A 25653-nucleotide genomic window follows, 5' to 3' on the forward strand; every position below is an offset into this window, starting at 1 on the left:
ATCTGAGGGTGGGCGTAGTAATTTTTTTTTTAAATAAACACTAGTGGATTCTTAAGTAAGCTAGAGTTTGAGAATCACTGCTCTAAAATAAGATTTTAGAGACTTAGTTCTCTCCCCCTGGATGAATTATTTAATTCTTTGAATCAATAAAATGGGAATAGTGTCACTTACTTCATAGAATTGTTGAAAAAATTAAAAATTTTAAAAATATGAAAAAATGTAAAGCTTAGCATAATTAACATCAATAATTCTTATTAAATGATAATAAATGGTAATTATTCATTCAATGGTGTACTAAAACTCCTTTGTACCAGCCCAAGAAACATGATTATTAAATTTTTAGGAATTTTATGAGGCAATTATTAAAACAGCCATTACTAAAAATTAAATTTTATAAACCTAAATAAGTTATGTTAAATCAAAGGTATTAATACTCAAAACTCTTTACTACTTAATTTTTTCACTATATTTTACTGTTATCTGTGCTCATAAGGTTATTATATCTATATGGTGGATCTACTATATACTGATGTGCTGCAATTCATCTCTTCCCAACTATGCATTCATAAGATATCAACAACCACCACAAATCCAGGCTTTATTAGAGAAGGGCTTTTGGTTGAACATAACCATCACACCTCTAGTTATTGTCATTAAAAACTGCACAATGAATTTGGTTTTGAACTGAATTAATTTGAATTAACTATGGATATAGAGATGTTTAATAATCTCCTAGATAAAAAAATAGCCCATACATATATTATATATATGCCTACAGATATTATAGGCCATACATGTATTATACATACTGCCTACATATAGCCCAAACATTATACATAGTACCTACATTATATAAAATATATAACATATATAATAAACTATTTTATCAAATACACATACCTACATATTTAATAAAATACTTATGTGTATGCATATAGTATATGCAAGCATATAAATTTAGTAAAACATATTTATATACATATGTATATATACACACACACACATATATATATAATATAGGCACTAGTAGCATATAGTTAGTAGTTGAAGTCATAAATATGGACAAAATTAAGCAAAAACAGCCTCAGAGAAGATACCAGATATACACCTCATATGGAAATAATTCATTTTGTGTACAAAAAGTTAGAAGGACTTTGGAGTTTGTAAGCAGAGCCAATCACAGCTAGAAGCTCAATTTAACCACTTCCATTTACCACTACCCTAATTCTCACTTTTATTTTTATTTTTTTAAGGTTTTATTTATTTATTCATGAGAGACACACACGGCGGGGGGAGGGGACAGAGACACAGGCAAAGGGAGAAGCAGGCTCCATGCAGGGAGCCGGACGTGGGACTCGATCCCGGGTCTCCAGGATCACACCCTGGACTGAAGGCAGCACTAAACCGCTGAGCCACCCGGGCTGTCCTAATTCTCACTTTTAACTCCTGGAATGCTTCTAGCAACAAAAGTTGCATAAATAGATGTATTGAGAGAATGACATCACTCTGTAATTTGAATCCAGCATTTATATCTTAGCTCACATAAGTAATCGTATTTAGGCCGTCTAGTCAGACACAGCTAACAGGTTGTTTCAAACTTTGAAGTGCTACCTCAAGTAGACATTTACTCTTTTAACACTAAAGAAAAACTAATTATATAAGGATGAATACAGCATATTTAAGACATTAGTGATACTAAGTATATTTCAAAGTTCAGTTTCAAGGAATCATAGAATTTTATAACCAAAACAGACTTCATAACTTACTGATATCTTCGTTTATTATTGCTCTTCTCTCCACAAGAACTATTTGCCAAGTTAAATGCCTAGGAAAGTATTTTTAATTTAGTGTTATCCGAACATTTGATTATCAAAAATTAACACCAAGTTCTCAAAGGAGTGGGTCTTCCTTCTCCATTCCTCCTGATGATTGAGTATTAAAAATTTAGGTAATTCTTATGGTCGCTGCTGGTGCCACCAATAATGCTAGAATTGCCAAGTTCAAATTCAGTGACCTGGAATCTCTGTAGAGGGAAACCACAGTATTTTCCCCAAATGTACCCAGAAGCTCCAACATTCCAATGCGAAAGTTAAAACTCTACAGTTCTCAAAATGAATTACGGTTATTATAACTTTCCAAATAGTAGTACTAGGGACTTCAGAAGATGACTCTACCAAAGACAGTGAATTTAGCCCTGCTTCCATGGGGAGAAAACAGATAACGTAACAAAGATGTAATGCCAACATAAGAAAAATTATTGAACTAGTCAATCTGTCATCTATGCTCTTTTTAAAAAGTAAACTTTAGCGACTGCCAGTTTACCAAAAAAATTGTATCATTCTAATTTGCAAAAAAAAAAAAAAAAAAAAAAAGATCTGTAAAATCACTCCTGAACTTAGATATACAAGAGGAAAAAAATACAAGACTGATCTATAAAGCTAATACATATTTATACAGAAAAACAAAACCCTAGGAATTAAGGGTATAGAGACATAACTAGAGAATTCCAAATTCACAAAGACTAATAGAAATAAAAAGTGATAAAACCATTCATCAGTAAAAAGTATACTTTATGTAAAATGCTATGCAAAATTATAAAACCATTTCTAAGCTCAATCTGTATGACAAATATTGCAAACATAAAAAGTACACTATACTAGGATATAATGACATTAAAAAATGTCAGACTTGTGAAGCACTATGGTAACATTACAAATTATTCTCAGGCAAGAAAATAGCATGTATCACTCCATATAAAGTGCAACATTTTAAAAATGTTTAAAGAAACCTATGCTTATTTACAGATCTTTAAACAGGTCAAGGGATATAGTGAATTCTTAGTTTGTACTTCCTCATTACTCAGCCTCTACAACTGATCTCCATATCTACTACACCTCTTAAAGCTGCTTTTTAGAAAATATCCTGGGTAATATCCTAACCAAACCACATCACAATTCAGATCCTTTTCTCAGTCCTTATCACTGGGTTCTGAAGCAATGGATATTATTAACCATTCAGTATTTAATGAAACTAGCCACATGCCAATTCTAGGGTTTCACTCCTACCTACTTCTGTCTCTTTCAGTTGTCAAATCATTCCATTCTCCCCTGACAATGGGTCATTCCTCAAGATTCTTACCTTGGACAAATTTTCTTTTTTTTCTTTCTGTTGCCTCTCTGCCTCCTACCTAACTTGAAATATCATTCGGGATTTATGAATAACTTCCAGATCTCAAGTTCAAATCCTCTCTTAAAAGTTAAAATAACTGGGCAGCCACATGGCTCAGAGGTTTAGGGCTGCCTTCAGCCCAGGGCCTGATCCTGGAATCCCAGGATCGAGTCCCACGTCAGGCTCCCTGCATGGAGCCTGCTTCTTCCTCTGCCTCTCTCTCTCTCTCTCTCATTCTCTCTCTCTCTCTCTCTCTCTCTCTCTCTGTCTCTAAGGAATAAATAAATAAAATCTTTTAAAAAAAAGTCAAAATAACTATTTGTTAAATATTTGTCACCTAGTTTCAGTCAGTCAACAAATGTTTACTGCATGGCTACTATGTGCCATACACTATTATTTGAGATGTATTCAAAACCTAATGAGAGGGGCAGGCCCGGTGGCTTAGTGGTTTAGCGCCGCCTTCCGCCCAGGGCCTGATCCTGGAGACCCAGGATCAAGTCCCACGTCAGGCTCCCTGCATGGAGCCTGCTTCTCCCTCTGCCTGTGTCTCTGCTTCTCTCTCTCTCTCTCTCCTTCTCTCTGCCTCTCACTAATAAATAAATAAATAAAATCTTTAAAAAACAAAAACAAACCTAATGAGAATCCCTGTCATCAATGAGCAGAGAATCTAAATGGCAAAATAAACAGTGCAACCCATCAGGTCCAAAACTTACTATTCGTGTTTCCTCTTCCAATGGATTAAACATATATTAATATTTCCATATTTTCTTTATTGCCCAGGCGATACTATACATCTCCTTTCTCAATTCCATACTCAATTAGTTGGCGAGTAAATCCTGTTCTTTATTTGCAACATTCTACTCCCATTGCCACAGTCTAGTTCCAGCCAGTAAATATTTTCACCCAAACTGCAACAACTACCTTCTGAAGTGTTCTCTATTTTCTCATCTAACCCATCTTTCACTCAATTAACAGATTAATTTTCCTAAACCACAGATGTGATCCATCACTTAACTACCTAAAAATGTTTCATAGTCCCATAGTCCCATAGTCAAAGTCCAAAAACTTCTTTAATTTGGCATTTAAGTTCCTCTACTATCTGGTCTTTACCCATAAATACTTTTTCATCTCTGTCACTCACTCTTACCTTACCTTTTGCTCCAGCCAAAGATGACTATTTAGTCATATCCTGAAATTCCTTGAGTATTCCCTATCTCTATATCTCCATTTATGCCATTTCTCTCCTGCCAACCCCCATCCTAATTAACAGTCTCCATTCATTTCTACCTTCCAGAAGTTTAACCAACCTTTGGTTCAAACAACATCATTTTTCTAAAACCTTCTTCTCTCCATGCCCTGAATCTATAACACATGTAAAGATCATTTATTATCACTTCCGTTATAGCTATCTGTGTATGTATCATATCATTCCAATTAGGATTAAATGGAACTTGAAGTATGAATGTTTTATTCATCTCTGTCCTCCCACAGTACATTGTACGTGGTTGATATTCAATAAATATTAAGTATCTGTTGACTGTATAATAAGATACATATTATAGCCATGGCCCATAAGACTATATAGGAAGTTTCCTTCACTTTCTTACAGAGAAAAAGCACTGCCATGAGAATATTTTTTAAAATCAGCTTATTTATTTCTTGGGAAGTCTTTCAAAAGTGATTTTTTCCTACCATTAATCAGGGTACCCTTTACGTATATGTCAATTGTTATAACTTCTTTGGCTCAGAAGATGAAATCGCTTTACAAGGTTTCAATTTTATGTTGTTGCATGTCCTGGTGATCACACACTAAACCACCTTACCATGGAAGACAGCAGTGCAGAAGGAAATGGCTTACCTGGAGGCTATCCCCAAATCCATATCTCTGAGACAACCCAACTTTTTTTTTTTTTTTTACCAAGAAGACTACTCATAGTATAATTATACTTCTCTATTCCCATTTCCTCCAAGCCTCCATAATAAGTACCAGACTGAATGTTCAAAGCCCATACTTTCAAGTTCACAAATGGAAAATAGTAGGTTTTAACTTCAATAGTGAATTCACCAAAGACTTATTGAATATCTACTATGTGGAAAGAACTGTGGGATACACAAAAATTAATCAGACATAATTTACATCTTCTGGAACTGATGACTAACTGCACAACACACACATAAACAACTCCATTATAAGGCAGATTATGTAAGTGCTAAAAAGCCTCCAATAAGGTATAGAGTACTATGAGGAGAGACTGGTTTAATCAAAGAGTATCTGAGAAACTTCAAATGAGAGAAGGGTTTCTATCTGACCATTCTTTGAAATCAAGCAGTAACATTCAAGAATTTGAAGATCAATCATTTTTAAATAAAGCATTTTTATTCATAAGTATGGCAACAGAATTGAATTTTTTCTACTGAGAAGACTCGGACTCAACATGTAAGTTAAAATTTTATTTAAATGGATTTTTCTAGCTCCCCTTGAAACACGGGTAAATGTATTTCACAAGCCATATTTGTGGCCTATCATTAAGGAGAGAGTTTTTGTATGTTCAAGGAAATTTTGCAATGTGTCCAATAATCTGAGTATTTATTTAAAATTCTACTCCTAAAAAAAAGAGCTAGGTACATATGGGCCACCCAATTTTACATAAATTGGTTCAGCATAATACCAATAGTACATTAAAAGGGGGGGGGGAACTGAACTAAAGATAAAATTCAGGGCCATAATTCATTTTTTTATTCATACCACCTCCTCCTGCAACATTAGCCTCTCTCCAATATATGACCAAAGGTCTGAAACAGCTTGGAGCATCTGCTTTTCCAGTAAGCTCCATCCACACCATTTCTAGATTTAGATACTTCCTTGAAGATTCTCAATTGCCACGACTGAATCCTAGACGTGTTGAGCACTGTATTGAGAGATGAAAGAACCACATTCATTTTAGGCTTAAAATAACTTGCACAGAGGGGTGGGAAAAGTCCGAGTTGACAGATGCCAATGGAGCAGATTTTAAAAGAGGAGATTACGGTAGGAGTGGAAGCAAAGCAGGAACATGCAGAAGTCCGGCACTTCAAATCGATACTACCTTTGAAAAATCGTCTATTAATTACAGGACGCATCGGGCGTTTCTGTAATGACCGCACTTCACACCTAAGCAATGTCATGACAAAAAAAAAAAAAATTTTTAAGACAAATCATGTGTAATTTTAGAGAATTCATCTGCTTTTAAATAGCTCATCGCCAACAAATTCCTTGGGATCAACCATACATACAAAGGAACTGAAAATCAGATTATGTAGATTGAGGCAGGGGAGGCCGGGAAAGAATAACTAACCTGCGAGTTCCGTAACGTGTTCCCGGGCGCGTTTCCCCGCACAGCAGCGGCGAGGGAACGGGAGCCCCGGCCGCGGCGGTCCCCGGCCCCAGGTCGGCGGCCGCGGCTCCTCCATCCGTCCCTCCGCTCGCCCCCGCGGCCTCCGACAGGTCCACCTGCCAACCGCCGAGGCTGGCGCTCTCCCCCCCGCCCCGCACAAGTCGTCCCCGGGCAGGTCGCGCCGCCGCCCAGACAAACTACTTGCTCGCACTTCCCCGCCTCGGGGGGGACAGTCCCCGCGACGGGGAAAGGTCGCCCGGACGGGGAAGTTGGGCGAAGCGCTCTCCCCCGCGCGGTCCGACCGCGCCTCCCCGCCCGCAGCGCCGAGGGAAGGGAGCGGGCGGCCTCCGGAGGCTCGGGCACGGGGCGGAGGATGCCAGCCCGCGAGGCCGGCCCCGCGGGGCCCGGGCACGGCTCGGCAGGAAGAATGGAGGAGGGGAGGCGCGGCCGCGAGGTGCCCGGGAGCCGGAGCCGGGCGGCGGTCTGGCCCCGCGGCCCGACCCCACCCCGCGCGCGGGAGCCTCCCGGCCCGGGGCCGCCGTGCGTCCCGCGTGCGCCGACTCTCCCCGGGGCCGAGCCACGCTCCTGCACCCGCGGATTGGAGAAATCCGGCAACTTTGCGCGAGAAACGCTCCCCACCCTGCAACACGCCGAGAAAGGGAAAAATGTCAGGCGATGACGGGGAGGGCAGGGTGACTTACCCATGTTTCTCCCGGAGGGTGCGGGGCCAGCGGGGCGAGGCGAAGGTCCCCGGAGCGGGCGGCGCGGCGCTGCGTCCTCCCTGCACCTCGGTCTCTCCCGCAGCCAGGGAGGGACCCGCGGGGGGCGGCCGCCGGGGAGGAGCAGCTGCTGCTGCTGCTGCTGCAGGCGGCGCGGCCGCGGCGGGGACGAGCGGCGGGGGGCGGGGCGGGGCGGGGCGGGGCGGGGCGGGGCGGGCGCAGCCTGCGGCGGGCGCGGCTCGGAGCAGGCGGGCGCCCGGGAGGCAGAGCGGGCCTGAGCTGCGCCCGCCCCCTCGGCCGAGCATGCTCAGTGGCCCCGCCGCGCCTTCCCCTTCCTCTTCCCCTCCCCGGCGGGCGGATCCGAGCGTGCGGGCGGGCCCGCTGCAGCCGCCGCGAGCCGCGGGGTGGCGACCGCCGGAGGGGCGGCGGCTGGGCCGGAGGGAGCCGGGCGCTGCGACGCGGGGTCCCGAGGGCTGCCGCCTGGCTTGCTCGCCCACCCCGTGTGCCTTAGGGGACGGCCCGGCTGCGCGGGCTCAAGTCCCCGGAGGAGACGCCGGGCCGCTCGGGCCGCTCGGGCCGCAGGAGGCGGCGGGGACGCCGAGCAGACGTGCTGAGACGGAGCTGCCGTGCACGGGCCGCCGGGGCCGGCGCCTCCGGAGACCGAGACCGAGACCGAGACCCGAGGACGCCCGTGTTCGGAGCAGCCTGCGGGGGCGCGGGGCGCGGGGCGCGGGGCGGGGAGGCGGGCGCGGCGCGGGGAGGCCTCCTAATGCGAGCGGGCGCAGCGCGGGGCTTGGGGCCGTCTCGGCCGCGAGAGCTTCCGAACAGGGCTGGGCCGCCCCAGGGCTTCCTCGGGGAGTGTGTTCTACGGAAGCGCGGCCTTGCCTTACCCCCGGCGCCCGGGGAGCACCGACGGAGCCAGGGTGCCCTCGGGCTCCCCCCACCCCACCCCGGGCAGCCCCGGCTGCACCCCGCCCCCTTCCACGGCGGCCCCGCCCAGCCGGCGGCCCAGGCTCCCGGGACGTGGAGGGAGGAGGCCCGGGGAAGCCTTCCCGTTCCCCGCGGGGCCCCGTCTGGCCCGGAGCCCTCGTAGCTGTAGGAGCCGGGTCGCTCTCCCCACACAGCGGCACCGCACGCCAGCGGGGACAGGCCGCAGTCAGCGGTCCCACCTGTGGGAGAGGGACGCTGCACACCTGAATCGAGGTTGCTTCTCCCGTTCAACTCTTATCTGTGAATTCCACGTTGAGAAAAGGCGCCTGGCCTCGCTGCAGCCGTGACCCGCTCTTGCTCTTACAGTCACATCAGCTTCCGTTTGTACAACCACCAGCACGCGGGTCAGAAGTGCCTTGTAGTTGCTTAAGCAGAGCAGATTTTGCGTGAGCTTTCTAAAAACAAAAGTGAAACGCGATCGTTAAGAAAGAGCTTTGGTAAAACAAGGAAATGCAATTTACCGACGTCCAAGGTATTAGGCCTTTCTGATCCATAAGACCAATCAGGCAACCAACCTCACTCTTATGCCCCCTTTCCCTTTCTGGGAGATAAGGATGCTTTCGGTTTTGCCTTCAAATGTTCTTACATGCTAAATGAGTTTCCTAGGGCTGCTGTAACTATCACGAACTGTGCAGCTTAGAATAGAAATTGATTGTCTCACAGTTCCAGAGGCTAGAAGTCTGAAAGCGTCGGGCCATGCTCCCTCTGAAGGCACTAAGGAAGGATCTCTTCCAGGCCTCTCCTCGCTTCTGATAGGTCCCTGGCTTGTGCTGGCATAACTCCACGATCTTCACCTGGCATGTCTGTTCAAATGTGGCGTCCCTTTTTATAAGGCTGCCAGTCATGGATTAGGGGCCCGAGTATACTTTAGTATGACCTTATCTTTAGTTATATCTGTAACCTAGACCCTATTTCCAGGGTTAAATCTGACATACTGGGTGTTGGGTCTTAAATAAATTCGCAGGGGACATGACTCAATCCGTAACACCAACGCAAGTTACACACATACACACCCCTGCCATGCTCCACATTCCTTTTGGAGCTCTCCAGATCTCTCTCTCTCTCTCTCTCTCTCTCTCTCTCACACACACACGCACACACACACAGCCCCATGTTCCACTTTGATTTTGGACCTCTCCAGATCACTACTGGGCCTTTGTATGGCTGCTTTTTTGTCTTTTTTTTTATTTATTTATTTATTTATTTATTTATTTATTTATTTATTTATTTATTTAATGATAGTCACAGAGAGAGAGAGAGGGGCAGAGACACAGGCAGAGGGAGAAGCAGGCTCCATGCACCGGGAGCCCGACGTGGGATTCGATCTCGGGTCTCCAGGATCGCACCCTGGGCCAAAGGCAGGCGCCAACCCTTGCGCCACCCAGGGATTCCCTTTGTCTTTCTTTTTACTTAACATTCATTAATCTCTTCCAGATTCTCAAATTCACTTGCTTCATTTTTCCTGCTACTTTTTTTTCTAGTTACATATTACAATTATTTTCTAAGAGCATCTTTTTTCATTTGGATGTACAAATTCAAACTAGCAAAAGCTACAGCAGCTTTGTGACCTCCCACCTGACACTAGTTTAAGTGCCGCTTTTGTTCTGCTTGACTCTAAAAACCATTCCCTTAGCACTCCTATCAATTAAAACCACAGGGCTGTCTAGACATACTGCATACAATGAGTCCCAAAGTGCTGGTGTATAATGGCAGTAAGACCCGGTATTCATTGCTACATGTGGAAGTGTAACCAGTGTAACGCCTACCCTTTCACACATAATGCTAGTTCTCACCTCAACTTTCTTCTCCTGTTTTAGAAATATGACTTTTTTTCTCATATCTTTACTTTCTTCATCTTTTGTTTTTAATTTTTATTTATTTATGATAGTCACAGAGAGAGAGAGAGAGAGAGAGAGAGAGGCAGAGACACAGGCAGAGGGAGAAGCAGGCACCATGCACCGGGAGCCCGACGTGGGATTCGATCCCGGGTCTCCAGAATCGCGCCCTGGACCAAAGGCAGGCGCCAAACCGCTGCGCCACCCAGGGATCCCTCTTCATCTTTTTCTTCAAAAGTTACCTGCATGAGGACTTCCCTAGCCATTTTATCTAATACTTCAACATTCCCACTTCATATCCTAGATTCCATATTAATTTTTTCCTTAGCACTTATCACTAAAATAATCATTTAAGCAACATTTTGCTTATTGGTATTCACCCTCATTTCAATCTAAGCTCCCCAAAGGCAGGGATTTTTGTCTTCCTTATGTGCCATTGTATCCCCAGTGTTGGTACAATGCTAGTACATAGTAAGTGCTCAATAAAAATTTGTTGTATGAATGAAACTTTTCATCCTTCCAAAGTTTTATCTTGAAAGGAACAAGAATGATGTTCTTTTTTATGAACTCTAGCACCTTACCAAGTAAAAGTCATTAATCAATAAATATTTATAAAGATAATGATGACAGCTGCTGTCTGTATTGCCTCTATTCCCTCAGTTGATAGATATTTACTGAGTGCCTACTATATTAGGCACTATAATAGACACCAGGGATAAAAAAAATAAACTATGGCACCTGCCCTAAAAAAAGTTACATATTAGAAAGATTGTTTTAGGGATACCTCTAGTCACTGATTACATAAATAGCTTGAAAATATTCTCCAGATGTCGAGAGTTTCCAGAAATAAATCTACTGGTGTCTGTACTTTGGGTTAGGCAAGAGTCAGGATTTTATAAGGCCTGCTGCAAAATAAAGGAAGACATTTTGTTGCGATGCAGAGGCTTTTATATTAAGTATCACAAATGTATTTATATTTTGAAAATTGATTTAGGATTAGCCAGATAGCTGTTGAAGGCCAGGGGAGAAAGATCAAAGAAAATGTTTATTAGAAAGGCTTAGAATCACTACATTTGGGCAAGGTTTATAACATAACTTTACTTCATTGATGTGTATAGCCTTATAAGAGGTTGAAAAGTGATTTAAATTCTTTAAAGGAACTGTACTGGGAGGGGCAGAGCAAGAGGAGGTCGAAAGAGAGAAAATGTTCTTTAAAAGAATAATAGGGAACTGATTGCCTCTTCTTTACCACCTTCTGAATATCATTTAAGGGAATCTCACTGGAGTAGTTAAACTGAACTTTGCAGCGATAAAAAATGAGTTGGCAGTGAACAGTCTTCTACCTACACTATTTTTAAAATACCTCTGTGAGTTTAGGCTAGTCTAGGTTTGAACAACAAAAATGTCTCACCTTTGGTCCATTGTAACCCTCCTCCCCCTCCCCAGTATCTCTTATTCACTTAATATGTTAACCATTTTCTAAATGTTATGAAATTAAAATTTTCTCTTTTCAAAGTCTGTCACCTTAAACTGACTAATGTCTACATATTGCAAACAACTATAGCCCTAGATCATATACATTTTTTAGACAGGACGAAGAACTGCAAACCATCTGTTCTGAGCTCAGCACTATGCTAAATGCTATAGGATAACTATAGGTGCATATCATGCGAAACAAAAGTAGAGACAAGTCTATATTTAAAGTCTCTATTAGAAAATCTCTTAAGTCTGTAAATGCTATCATATTTTTTTAAAAAATTAGTCAAAGATGGCTTCATAAGGAGAGGATATAAATGGATAGAATTTTTGTGTGGAGATGTTGGAAGAAAAGCATCTTTTTCCAAGAGAGAGAAACAGCATGAACTGAGGCATAATTATGTTACATTTATAAGACCATAAAAAAAGGGTACATATTGGAACATAGTTAGAAATAAGATTGGAAATTTAGTATGAGGGACAGATCATGATGCGTTAAAAAAGCCAAACAAAAGAATTTAAGCTTGATAAGGTAAGAAATACAGTCATTGAAGATTTCTGAGACATGGAATAACATGATGAAAACAGTATAAGGCCAGGAAAAGAGTAATAGTTTACAGAAAGCAATATTTGTTGAGAGCATGTGCCATTCTACCTAGGAATTATATACACAAATATCAATATGACACAGTTTTGGTCCTCAGAGAATACAGAGATAGACAATAGTTAAAATACAGTGCTATCACTACCAAGATGGGCAATATAAGTAGGACATTTAACCCTATCATGGAAAGCCTCTTAGAAAGATGTCATCTCAGCAGAGACCTGAAAGATTAGTAGAAGTCAACCAAACAGAAGGCTTTATATTGCAGAGGCCTGGAGACAAGAGTTGGAATCTTTGAGGAATCTGCAAGCAGTTAATGGCTAGGGTGAGGTGTGTGCAGATTTAGGGAAAGGGAGAAGGTTGTAGAACAAAAGCAGACAAGTAAGAGAGATCAAATCTTGTAATGCCTTCATGGCTGAGGTGGGGTATTGGATTTTATCCTGAGGGGAGCAGGGAGTCATTGAAGGGTTTGAAAGTTTAAAGTTTGAAGATGTCATAGTTAAATTTATATTTTAATAGTTGCAAAGCAGAAAGAGATCCATACTGGAGAACGGGAGACTGTTGTAGTATTCCAGGTTTGAGCTGAACTAAAATTGAAGCAGTGGGGATAGATAGTAATGGACAGCCTTGAGAAATATTAAAGAAGTGGTATTGGCTTGGTGACTGATCAGGTATTGTGTAGTTGGTTATTTTAAATAATATAACAGCACTATGAGTGAGGTATTATTATCTCAGCTCTACAGATAATGACACATGTTCAGAGGGGTTAAGTAATTTAACTCAGGATCTTAACTAGTAAATAAAGGAAGCAGAAGTAAAATCTAAACCTCTCTGATTCTAATCCTCACTGTGGTAGTATGTAGATAAATGTGTTGAGGGAAATTACCTTCTATTTTGTGAGACCTCATTAGATTTAAAAAATAATATTATGTTGTAAAATATCTTTATTTGAAGATTATCTTCATTGTCTTATTTTTTAAGATTTTATGTATTTATTTACTCATGAGAGACACAAAGAGAGAGAGAGAGAGAGGCAAAGACACAGGCAGAGGGAGAAGGAGGCTCCTCTCAGGGAGCCCAATATGGGACTGGATCCCGGGACGCGAGGATCACGCCCTGAGCCAAAGGCAGACACTCAACCGCTGAGCCATCCAGGGATCCCCTCTTCATTGTCTTTTTTTTTTTTTTATAATAGGCACACAGTGAGAGAGAGAGAGAGGCAGAGACACAGGCAGAGGGAGAAGTAGGCTCCATGCACCGGGAGCCCGACGTGGGATTCGATCCCAGGTCTCCAGGATTGCGCCCTGGGCCAAAGGCAGGCGCTAAACCGCTGCGCCACCCAGGGATCCCCTCTTCATTGTTTTTAAAGTATTATTTGTTCCTGCTTCTCTGAAACTTACAAATATAAAAGGCAGATCTTTGCATTATTATAATATTTTATTTAATATTTAACACAGCTACTTTTGATTAGGACATGGGCTCAGTTATTCTTGAAATGATATTTAGCCTATTTAAATTTCAATTGGCTTTGCATTAAAAGGGGGGTTAGAAGCTTGCTATGCATCTAGTGTTTGAAATCATAATATGCAAGGATTTTTTATAATTCTATGTTTTTAGACTATTGGATAAGTATGGGTAAATTTTGCTTCCTTTCCTTCCTCCAAACTTTGAATTTAAGTCATGTTCCACAGTTATGTTTATGAATTTAAGTCATTGTATGTTCCACATTTCACAATGAGAAAGTTGTGCCAAAGTAAAACAAATGGTTGGCTTCAGAACACCAAGAAAACTGATGGTTGCATACAATGCCATAGAGGGAAGAGAGTTCAAGACGTAAAATTGTTAAGTCCTGGGCACCTGGGTGGCTCAGTTGGTTAGGCGTCTGCCTTCAGCTCAGGCTGTGATCCTGGAGTCTTGGGATCTATGGGGCTCACTGCTAAGCTGGGAGTCTGCTTCTCCCCGCCCCAGCCCCATGCTCGCTCACTCTTTCTCTCTCTCTAACTCACTCTCCCTCAAATAAATAAATAAAATCTGTAAAAAAAAAAAAAAAAAAAAAAGTTGAGTCCCATTCCACCTCTAAAGACCTCTGTCTGTGCTAGTTAATTTTGTCATTTGTGGCAGTTCACTTTGTCTCTCACTCTCAATTCTTCTTTGTAAAAACTGTGAATTATGTTTGTCAAGGGGAGAAACCACGAACTACTTGGTTCCGACAGAGGCATTTAGCTCCACTACCTAAAATTATCACACCCTCTACCCACCTATACGCATGGTCACCAACTTGCTTGAGAAATTCTCCAAGTCTTAAAACATTCTATTCCTCTGACTCTGAACTGGCCTAAGGCAAAACTGGGAAGTAATTAACATTAGTTTTGATGCTCTTGTGTTAGAAACTCTCATATAATACTAACCTCTAATACTAACCGTATGAGTTAGGTATTTTACAAATAAGGAAATGGAGAAACAAAATGTTTTACTTAATTTGCCTAATGTCACATGACCAAGAAAAGGTAGACCTGAAATTGGAACCAGGTCTGTTTGATTTCAAAGTCCCCTTCCATTTCATTACACTGCCTCCTAGCAACCTGTTTCCCAACCCCCTAACCTCACTTCCACTATGACATTGCATGGGAAAGAAACATCTTACCTGCTTCTCTACCGAGGCAAAGTTACCTGTTTGATTTAGTTTTTTATCTGGCAATAATTTTTTTTCAGAGTTAACAGAAGCTAATCTAGTAATCTATGACAAGGGTTTGTAATCATACTTTCCTCCTGTGAAACATGTAAGCATTTTGAGAGTAGCCTTTTAAATAAAAATAACTCAAAAGCAGAGTTTTGATTAGATTATCCTTCTTCCTTCATATGCTATGTGCAGCTCAAATCACCAGTAATTGCCCATTTTCTCTACTCTTAGATTTTTCCAGATCCTCTCATAATCTCCATCATTTCCTTTGCAAGGATCTTCTTTTATCCACTTTAAAATTCACCTAAAAACTTTCTTAAGAAGACATCATAATTTAAGCTCACCTAACCCCGATTAAGCAATTATTAGTATTTATAAAGCTTCTATTAAAAAAAAAAAACTGGCTCATTCAGACTTTAGAATAGAGAAACCTCATTAACCAGCATGTCTATTTACCTATAGTTCACTAATAATTGATTCTTATAAGTATAACCCTGAGTGACTGCAAGATTCTAAAGTGTTAAAAACCGAATAAAGTTTGCTTAATGTACTTGTATTTGTGTCCTATGGCTGTTGTAACACATTACCACACAATTATTGACTTCAAACAACACAAATTTATTATATTATGATTCTGGAGGTCAGAAGTCCAAAACAGATCTCACTGGGCTAAAATCAAAGTGTTGATGGAGCTGTATTCCTTTTTGGAGGCTCTATAGGAAGATCTGTTTCCTTGCCTTTTCCAGCTTCTAGAAGCTGCCCACACTGCTCCTACTCTCCTCCCTCTTTCTTTCCCTGGTAAGGAACCACATGGTTATCCCTCTAGGATAATCCTGGATAATTTTCCCATCTCATGATCCTTAATTTAATCACACTCGCAAAGTCCCTTTTTGCCATGTAAAAATAACATATTCACAGGTTCTAGGGACTTAGATATAGACATTTTGGAGAGGGGCATTATTCTACTTACCTGAGTAGTTAATATTAAACTTACTTTGTTATATCAAGTGTATGAAAATTAGTAAAAACCTATATGTATACATATGTGGTATGTATATGTGAGTATACTTTGATAATTTATTAGTTTTCTAATCGTGCTGGAAAGCAGACTTTTCTGACTTCTAATTATGTATGTATGCTTTAATCATTTCATGAATCCACTATCCAGATCCACTTTTTTTGAGTTTTTTAATTCCTAGAACCTAGTAATAGTTCAATATGTATCTCTATAAAAATCATTGACTGACTACTGTATTTTTGCTATAATCATCTAAGGCATTTGCACTTTTGAAATCTGATTTTTATGATAAACCAACTCCTGGTTTTCTGGGATCAAAACAATTCTAGGAATATGAAAAATTTGCATGGAAATCTATTGGAATTAATACTTTGTAATGAACACATCAGCAAAAGCCAGATATTATTTCTAAGTTGCTATCTTTAAATAGTTATTCATTTATTCAACAAATACTTATTATTAGCATACTGTGACCTAAGACTTGGGGATATAACAGTTAACAATGAAGACTTGTGGGCACCTGGGCGGCTCAGTTGGTTAAGCATCTGCCTTCATCTCAGGTCATGATTAGAGTCCTGGGATCCAGCTCCACGTGGGGCTCCCTGCTCAGTGGGGAGCCTGCTTCTCCTCCCTCTGCACTGCCCGCATCCCTCACTTGTACTCTCTCTCAAATAAATAAAATCTTAAAAAAACAAACAAACAAACAATGAACCCTTGTTTCCTCATTGAGCACATTTGAGTAAGGAGGACGAACAAGCCACTAAATAAACAAACAGAATAAAAACATGAGATAAGTACTGTAAGGGAAGCAGATAAGGAGTTGTAGCAGACAAAAATGGCAGTGGGGAAGTAACACTGTGTGGGAAGGCCACTCTTGGAACAAGATAATTAATCTGAGACTTGAAGATTAGAAGCAGATCATGCAAAACACCAGAGTAGGAAACTTTTCAGGCAGGGGGAGCTGCAAGTGCAAAAATCCTGAGGAGGAAAATTATGGCTTTGTTTTAGGAAGTGAAAAAAGACTGGAATAGTGAAAGCATAAGAAGTAGGACAGAGTGGCAAAAAATGAAGTTGCAGAGGTAGTGAAAGCCAAATAATGCAGAATCTGAGGTTTAATAGGTTCCAGTAAATAAAAGCCCTCTGTGTTATCCCAGAATTTAAAACCAAGTGGGGGCTCAGCGGTTTACCGCCGCCTTCAGCCCAGCGCAGGATCCTGGAGCCCGGGGATCGAATCCCACATCGGACTCCCTGCATGGAGCCTGCTTCTCCCTCTGCCTGTGTCTCTGCCTCTTTCTCTCTCCCCGTGTCTCTCATGAATAAATAAATAAAATCTTTAAAAATATATATATATAAAAACAAGTGGGATATAGGACTCAGGAGTCAGATTACATGGAGGTCAAACAAGCAACTCTATTACAGATTCTACTGAGGTGCAAGCAGAGCCAAATCGGCTTCCTAATACTTCTCCCCTTGCCATTGCCCTGAACAAACAAGCTTCCCTATGTCCCAAACAGAGCTGAACTGCAGGTTTTCCCTCCACAGGCTACTTACTACAGGGCAGAGGAGAATTAAGCCATTCTAAAGGGAAAAAACCCAGATATCTCTGGCCACATATTCTCAGTTGTCTTTCCCCAGTTCACCAGTGAGATAATTCCCTCTATCTCTCAGGGGAAGGAAGGCTTAATAAGGATGAGAGTGGAGGGGGCAGTTGCTGGGAGAGAACAGGAATATTACCATAATTTTCTTCTTTCAGAGAGAAGGTTCTCTCCATACTATGAAATGCATGGAGTGGAGAGGAAGGATAAATATCATCCTTATAATCCTATCAGATGGGTCTCATAGGTCATGATACAGAGTTTAAATTTCATTTTAAGTACAATTTGGAAAGATCACCTTGGGGGCTGTGAAAAATGAAGAGCTGTTGGTAAGAGATCTGTGAGACATGATGTGACTTGCTCCAGGCTGGTTGTAGTTAAGAAGAAGAAAAGTAAAAAGATTAGAGGTGCAGAAGAAGAAAGGCTGGACTTGTTGATGACTTAGATTCAGGTGAGAGAGTTAAGAAAGAATTAAATGTAAGTAATTAAGGCTAATGACGGCTGAGCTTTCTGGATAAGTGACTGGATCGATAGTGGTGTATTCAAATGGAGGGAAACTGAGAAAGAATAAGAGGGCAAGAGAATCATATTAATTAGATTTGGCAATGAGAAGACTGTGGGTGATCCTGTAAGAATAATTTTTGTGACTACTGGGAAGTGAAGCCAGATTTAGAGCTTGAAGAAGGGCCAGTAGGTGATTGTTTGTGTGCATTTTTAAAAGATGGTCTCCCATGGAGATGAGCAGAGAAATGACATAACAGGGGGATATGGGATTTTAAGATATTTTTTGTTTTTACATTGAAGTGGATGCTCTCTCAGGAATGCAAAGTACACAGAATAATTGGAAGTACAAAACCTTTGGAAAGGCAAGAGGGGATGGGACCCAGAGCTCTTAGTGGGCTGATGGGCCTGAGAGACATATGCCTGAAATAAATCTGTAATAGAAGTGAGATACAGGTACAGGTGGGTTGGTAGGTTTGATGTCAGGAACACAGGGAGTCTCCATTGAATAACTTCTATTTTATTTATGAAGTGTGAAAGGGTAACATTAATGGAGGGTTTGGGGAGGGGCATAGGGTATAGGAGATTTGAAGAGAGAAGAGATGGCATAAAGTAGTTGTGTCCAAAATTATGAATCCAAACCTAATCCAGAAATTAAGTAGTATTGCGGGCAGTATTGAATATCCATATGAGGTTTGTAATTATCCATGAAAAATATATGTTAGTCTGGTTGTATTATTTCCTTCAACATTTCATTGTTTATTGGAGATTCTGATGTGGCCAAAGAACTCTTTCTGTGTAGTTAGTAGGACATGTGAGGTAAAAGGATGAGATATTTGAAATGTATATTTCAGAAGTGGTTCAGTTTATAAGTTCTAGGATATGACTATGGGATCAGGTGGCTGGAGAGGAGGAGAGGAACACTTAAGTCAAGGAACTGAGAGGAAGGTTATAGGCTGAGTCATTCACATGTATGTTGAAATTACAGAGTACAATGAAAAAAGAAGGAATGGAGTGTGAGCCAGGGGCTACGTTATCTTTGAGTAAAAGGAATGTCCAAGAGATCAGCAAATGGCAGCAGCATGATTTAGGAGGGATATAGCCAGATGGCATATGCTTCCAGAGAGCAGAGGTCTCTGCAGGAGGAAAGTGGGGAGCAGGGAGAATACAGTTTACTGACCCTGTCATAGGTGGGTTGTGAGGGGAAAAGCAGCTGTCACTTGAGAGGGCTGTGATGTAAAATGTCCTTAACTGGAAAGTCAGTTTTCAGTCAAAAGATGGAAGGGAAGTTTTTAGAAGATTAAGAATGTAACAGAGGATTTTATTATCAATGCTGCTTGATATACCATGTCACTACTCCGGGGCTTACACTAATAGTTTTATTATCTCTGGAGATACTAATAGGTTGACTGGGCCCAGCTGATTCTTCCAATTCTTATATGTCAGGTGGGATTGAAGTTGCCTGGGATTTGATTCGGCTGGAAAATCCAAGTTGCTTCATTCACATATCTGGTGCTTTACTGGGGGTGACTGGAAAGCTAAGGACAGCTAGGTCCCCCAACTTCTCTCTAGTCTTGGGGTCTCTCTCTCTCCACATCAACTTTCCAGCAGTGTTGCTGGACTTCTAACATGGCAGCTCAAACTCCCAAAAGCACAAAAGTAGACGCTGCCAGATGTTCTTGAGGCTTAGACTTAGAACGGGCATAGCATCACTTCTGCCATGTTCTGTTGATTAAAGTAAGTCACAGGGCCAGTCTGGATTCCAGAGAGGAAACTCACAGGAATGTCAGTGCCAGAAGATGTGATCTAATGGAAAACATCCATGGAGATTAGCTACCATAAGAAGTTTGTTGACCCACACCCATACTTTTTAGAGGGCAAGGTGGGAAGATTGAGATGGGACTAGGATTCAGTCAGATTAGAAGATTGCAAAGCAGTATGGAAATGGAACAGCAGGTTGTAATGGATGATAAAGGCCCTTGTACTTCCAAAATGAGTGAGGTAAACAGGAATCTGAGTCATCATGGGATTGATTCTACCAAAGTAGTGATGTCCAAATTTTTTAGATTTTGCACTCCTGACTAAAAAATGTTAAACATTCCTCATACATTATAATCACATAATTATTAATTATATGTATTTTAATAATAGTCTACTATAATGCATACTTTATAGAATTAACAAATCAAGAAATTAAGAATTATGAGATAAAAATTTAACTAAATAATAGTTTTCATACTATTTCATTCTGCTTATCAAATGGTTCAACAACCTCTTTGCCCTTCCTGGTGAGAGCAATTTGGTTGCCAATGCATCATCAATTTTAAAAATCCTAGTTTAATACCTCGTGATATAGCGGTCCAGAGGTCTGATTCTAAGTTCAGTTTATTCCCTCTTGGTTTTGATGGCTATTTTAGCTGAAAAAGCTATCTCACAAAAATAAGTACAGCCAGATGGAAGAAGTGCACCATTAGCTGTGTTTGCTAAATCATGATACTTATTTTTCAATCCCATCCCCGATTATGCAAAGGGTTTTGTTGAAATTCTGCTAACAAAGATGTATCATCCCCAATATCAGTCAGTTGTTCTTGGAAACTAATCAGGACTTATTGCATTTGTCTATTTTTAAGAAATGGGTTCAAAACCCATTGAAAGTACTCATGTGGAAGTTTGAAAAACATTTTTAAAAATCTATTTCTATGTTGTAAGTGTGCAGATATTGAAAAGTTTTACGTTTAAATTGTTTTCAGCAACAAATTACATAACAATGGAACATTTCCAAGTAACTGTTTTAAAAATGCTCTCTCTGTAACACAAATGTCTTTTGAACAGCAGTTACTTTCTCCTTCATTCTTGAAAATGTCACCTTTACCTTGAAGAAACTGATTAAGAGTATTATTTTGTTTTCAAAAATATCTGACAGTCACTTGTATTCATAGAAAAAGTCAGCAAATTGGGCACACTTGTCAAGCTTTTTTTTTTAAAAGATACATGTTACTCAACTTTTATTGGACAATGCTTTCCATGAGATAACTAGTCAACTGGCTACCATGTGATAAAAAAGATTTTCATGGTCAGACCTTGTCTTAGACAAAGTATACAAAATCTCCATTGTTATTTTAAAGATCTAGTCTTATAAAATTGAACCACACTGACAACATTCTATGTAGCACAGAAATTCTGGTACAGTATAACATAGAGAAAAACAATCAACTTATGAACACCTCCATGATAACCCTGGCCAGGCCTCCTGTACATGCTATCGTGTTTGACTTGGGGAACATTGAGGTCAGAAATGTCAGTTAGTGCATTAAGTATTAAAAAAGTATAAATACCTTTATATTTTCTAGGCACAAAAGAAATATGTGACAAGACAAATATTTTATTCTTGCTCCCATGGCTTTTTGTTTTGTGTTTTTGTACACTCCACTTTGGAAAACATGTCCTTTGAGTAGGATGAAGAGGATGGGTGCTTGGTTCTAGCAGTATGGTACTAAGTAAAACAGTAAAACTGACTTTGGGATTACTGCCTCTTCTGGCAATACTTGATATCGTAGAGTCTTCATGCCAAAAAGTCTCACTGCAATACAATTCCTAAGCATCAACTATATGTAGACAATGGTTGTAACAATGACTTTCACATTGGAAGATGAGAATTGGAGTAAGAGAAAGGATGAAGAGATTGATTTTGCTAGTTTATTTTTCTCACACAAAATTCTTAACCACTAAATCATAGATTACAAAAACTGTTAGTGTTTGACAAGACCTAGTTTAGATGACAGAGATATGATCTAACTCCTAGTCTTCAGGTACATATTATATACATTGATTAATACATGTAATATTTTTTCCATGACTGTTAGCATTTACTCTAGGAGTGAGGTAAATTAGTTTCAAGGATTTACCAAAGATCGCACTTACAGTTGGTGGTAAAGATTTAAGTTAATTGACCAGGTTTTCTATCTCAAGTACTTCTCTTAAGAAGCTCTTCAGTTACTAAGATGAAGTATGAAATATTTAAACACAAAACACAAAATTCCCTCTGAAACAAAAAGCACAACATGACTTGTGCCATCAGGGGAAAGCATGAATGTACAGATGCTAAAGACAAAGTACAGAGTATGCTGAGTTTAGAAGTGATGGGGACGTGATCTGCAGCAAGAAAAGAATCAGGCAAAAGAAGGAAGTTATTGGAAACATTTGTCTTAGAACAAATAAGAAGATAGGACGAGTGGCTCACAGAAAAATCCTAGAATTTCTTCAAGCAGTAACAGAAGAAAAGGTTATCTTGTTGTTTGTTTGGGGATGATAATAAAATAGGCGTTGGATGTAGGAGTTGCACTTGTCCTCATAAATTCAGAGCCCTTCCTTCTCTCCCCTAAATATCAGTGGAGACATCCTCTAAATATCTCTTCTCTTCCCTCCTCTCCAGCATTCCCTGAATGTCTCCATTTAGCCCCAGGTCTGTATGTCACCTCTGATCTTGACACCGAGTTCCAGATTTGTGTGTCTAGCAACCTACGATGTTTTATGAACATTTCAAACTTGACATGGCCAAATAGAAAGTTCAGTAGTCCTTCCATCCCCAGTCTGCTCCTTTTTAAAATATTTACCATCTCATTTTGTTTAAGCCAAAAACATGGAATTTTTGGCTGATTCTTTCTTTTCTTTCTCTGTTCCTCCCCTACCCCCACACCCAATCCATCTGATTCTTCCTTCTTTCAAAACACATTTCACATCTGTCAACTTCTGTCTCTGATACACCAGCTTGGTCCAAGCCACTGTCTTCTCATGCCTAGACTTCTTTATGAGCCTCCTACTTTTCCTTTTGCCCCCTTACAATCTAATCTCTGCACAGCAGCTAGAATCATCATTTTAAAATGTAAATCAGATCCATCACTCTTTTGCTTAAAACCTTTCAAAAACTTCCTGTCTTACTTAAAAGATCCATATTCCTTACCCTGGCTTGTGAGGCCTCATGTGATCTATCCCATGTATGCATCTTTGTTACCATTTCAAACACTTCATCCTCTGTTTCCTGAACATGTCAAGTTCACTCCTTCCCAGAGCCATTGAACTAACTCTTGCCTCAGTCAGGAATGCTTTTTCCTCAGACATTGCCATAACTTTTTTCTTTCATCATTCAGGTCACAGCTCAGATATCTCAGTGTAACTCTGTTGCTTCACTTCTCTACAGTACTCAAACAAATCTGAAGTAATCAATCACTCTATCACGTCACTCTGTTTTTTCTCCATACCCTTATTATTGTCTGATATAATCTTGTTTTATTTATCTGTTTATTTTCTCTCTGTGCTAGAACGTAACAACAATGAGAACAAGGATTTTGTCAATTAGCACTGTTAAAATAGTGGCTGGCATGGCTTTCTTTTAAATACCAATTGCATTCGGAGAAGGACAAACATTATATGGTCTCATTCATTTGGGGATATAAAAAATAGTGAAAGGGAATAAAGGGGAAAGGAGAAAAAATGAGTGGGAAATATCAGAAAGGGAGACACAACATGAGAGACTCCTAACTCTGAGAAACGAACTAGGGGTGGTGGAAGAGGGGGTGGGCGGGGGTGGGGGTGACTGGGTGACAGGCACTGAGGGGGGCACTTGATGGGATGAGCACTGGGTGTTATTCTATATGTTGGCAAATTGAACACCAATAAAAAATAAATTTATTAAATAAATAAATAATAAATAAATAAATAAATAAGGAAAAAAATAAATACCAATTGCATGCTCTAATTTAGTGCACTGGAAGAGAGAGCTTTAAAGATAGAATATCATAAGCCTCGTTAAAAGTGTCTCGTATCTAGCTATTTAATGGAGAAGGGGTCATATCCGACAACAGTTGTTTGTAAGTGGGAAAGAAGTCTAATGGAACAGCTGTTTGCTAAAGAATTTTAATAGCTTTCAATTTCTGATGCAAGGAATGAACAAATAACCTCAAGGAGCTCTTCTGAGCATGGGCTATGCTGGTGATGGTGATAGGTTTATGGTCCTTCTCTTCTCGTCCCCCCTACTATTTGAAAGAAGAGCATTTCTATGAAATATTTTGTGAACATAAATGGTATAATGTGAAGAAGCAATTGTCATTTATTTCGACATAAAATTCTTTTGAGCATTTCCAGACCTTTAAAAATCATCTCTCCTCGGCTTTTCTCCTATCTTAGGACATATCTTGCTAACAGATGCACAAAATGAATTGAAGTAAAGCACAGGTACAGGCATAGTTCAAAGCTATGGCCCCTTGATGCTGAGTTGCTAAGTGTAGATCCCAGGCTGGGGTTGGGGGAGGGGAAGGGGGGGTGTGAGGCTTGGCATGGCTGCTGGAGGGCTGCTGCCTCTATAAGGTCTCACTGCAAAACAAATGCTGAACGCTGTTTCACTTTCAACTTTTTTTTTTTTGTAAAAGATAAAATCCTCTTCATATTTCTTTTGGTTAACGGAAACAGGTACTATGTAGGTCTTTCATAAAACTGAAGTGGAGTAACATAAACTTTTGAAAAGCAGGGGATAGCAGGATATAGGAGATAAAACTGGGAGTTAATTCATTTGTCCAGCTGATTATACTACAAGGGATTAGGAGAATAGGATACAGAAATAATTTTAAAATAGAAATACAGGTTAGAGACTTATAGAATTTAAATCAATCACATAAACAGAGACCAGTTACTTTAAAATGTGACTTATGCCTTTCAAGAAAATTTACAAAATAAAGGTGGAAGCAAACAAATAGATGGTTCAGTAGAATCCAAGGCCAGCTTGGACTCACCTTATGTACACCTTCAGTTTTAGCCCTTAAATAAATTCAACTGTAGAGTATTTCTCAGAAAAAATAGATTTCCTGAAGATTCTATGAGAAAACAGAGGAAGGAGTCATATAGTAAAACAACTTAAAACTCTTGCTCTTTCTGCAAAGTTTCTCTTTCTTATAATTGCCTTATTCTTTCTTCAGAACCTCCTTGACCCTCTTTTTACTTTTTCCTCTTCTTCAGCCAGCTTGCATAGGGTTCTTAGAAAACCAAAATGGAATTGTCAGCCAAACTATGACCACCTATTTTTCTTTTCTCAAGTGCTGAGGAGAGTCTGTGAAAGAGTGTAGGTAGGAAGAATGGCTCAACTCTTATACCACATATTTTTGGAAAATGGAAAATAATCCAGTGTTATTAGAATTGAGATTTATTGTGAGATTCAGGTGGAAATAAATCTGAGAAGGCAACTCAGGGAGTGATCAGCCTTGAATGCCACTCCAAAGCTTTTGTTTTGTGGGTTAATGGGGAATCTTGCAGAGTTTTGAACAGAGATGTTTCATGATCAGATTCATAATTTAGTAAGTCTGGAAACAATATGAGTGATCAGTTAGAGAAATACTCAACTGAAAATAGAAACCCAGGTTGCAACTATTTAAAAGTTAAAGTTATTCAATGAGAAGAATATAAAATAGAGTAATAAAACTATATGAAAGAGACTATTGCTAAATATGTTTTAAATTCAAGAATCTTCAGAATTTTAAGTTGTTGGTTAGATGTAGATGGTTGAGAGAATGCCCTTGTTTCTAGCTTTGGCAACCAGTAGGAGAGCAATGTATCTAACTACGTTAGGGACTGTAAACGATGAATAGCTGCACTATTTTTATGTGTATTTTATGATTTGTTTTTGTGGGTAGAAATAATGATTTAG

The 25653-nt window shown here is 40.3% G+C and overlaps 1 protein-coding gene across 17 annotated transcripts in view; it reads right to left on the reverse strand.

The window, feature by feature from the left end:
- Positions 1-8978, reverse strand: part of RAP1GDS1 (Rap1 GTPase-GDP dissociation stimulator 1) — a 153861-nt gene extending 144883 nt beyond the window's left edge. For 4 of the 17 annotated variants that reach the window (XM_072755596.1, XM_026015612.2, XM_026015609.2 and 1 more), the window contains exon 1: positions 6504-7223. In XM_072755596.1, the coding sequence (XP_072611697.1) occupies positions 6504-6618 (115 nt within the window). In that variant the 5' untranslated portion in view covers positions 6619-7223. Of the gene's footprint in view, positions 1-6503; positions 7224-7243; positions 7455-8454; positions 8647-8837 lie in introns of those variants that run through there. The other 13 variants (XM_072755600.1, XM_026015614.2, XM_026015611.2 and 10 more) reach the window with 10 other exon arrangements.
- Positions 8979-25653: the final 16675 nt, after the last annotated feature.

This window comes from Vulpes vulpes, chromosome 4, assembly GCF_048418805.1.
Source record: "Vulpes vulpes isolate BD-2025 chromosome 4, VulVul3, whole genome shotgun sequence".
In the NCBI taxonomy this organism is placed as follows: domain Eukaryota; kingdom Metazoa; phylum Chordata; class Mammalia; order Carnivora; family Canidae; genus Vulpes; species Vulpes vulpes.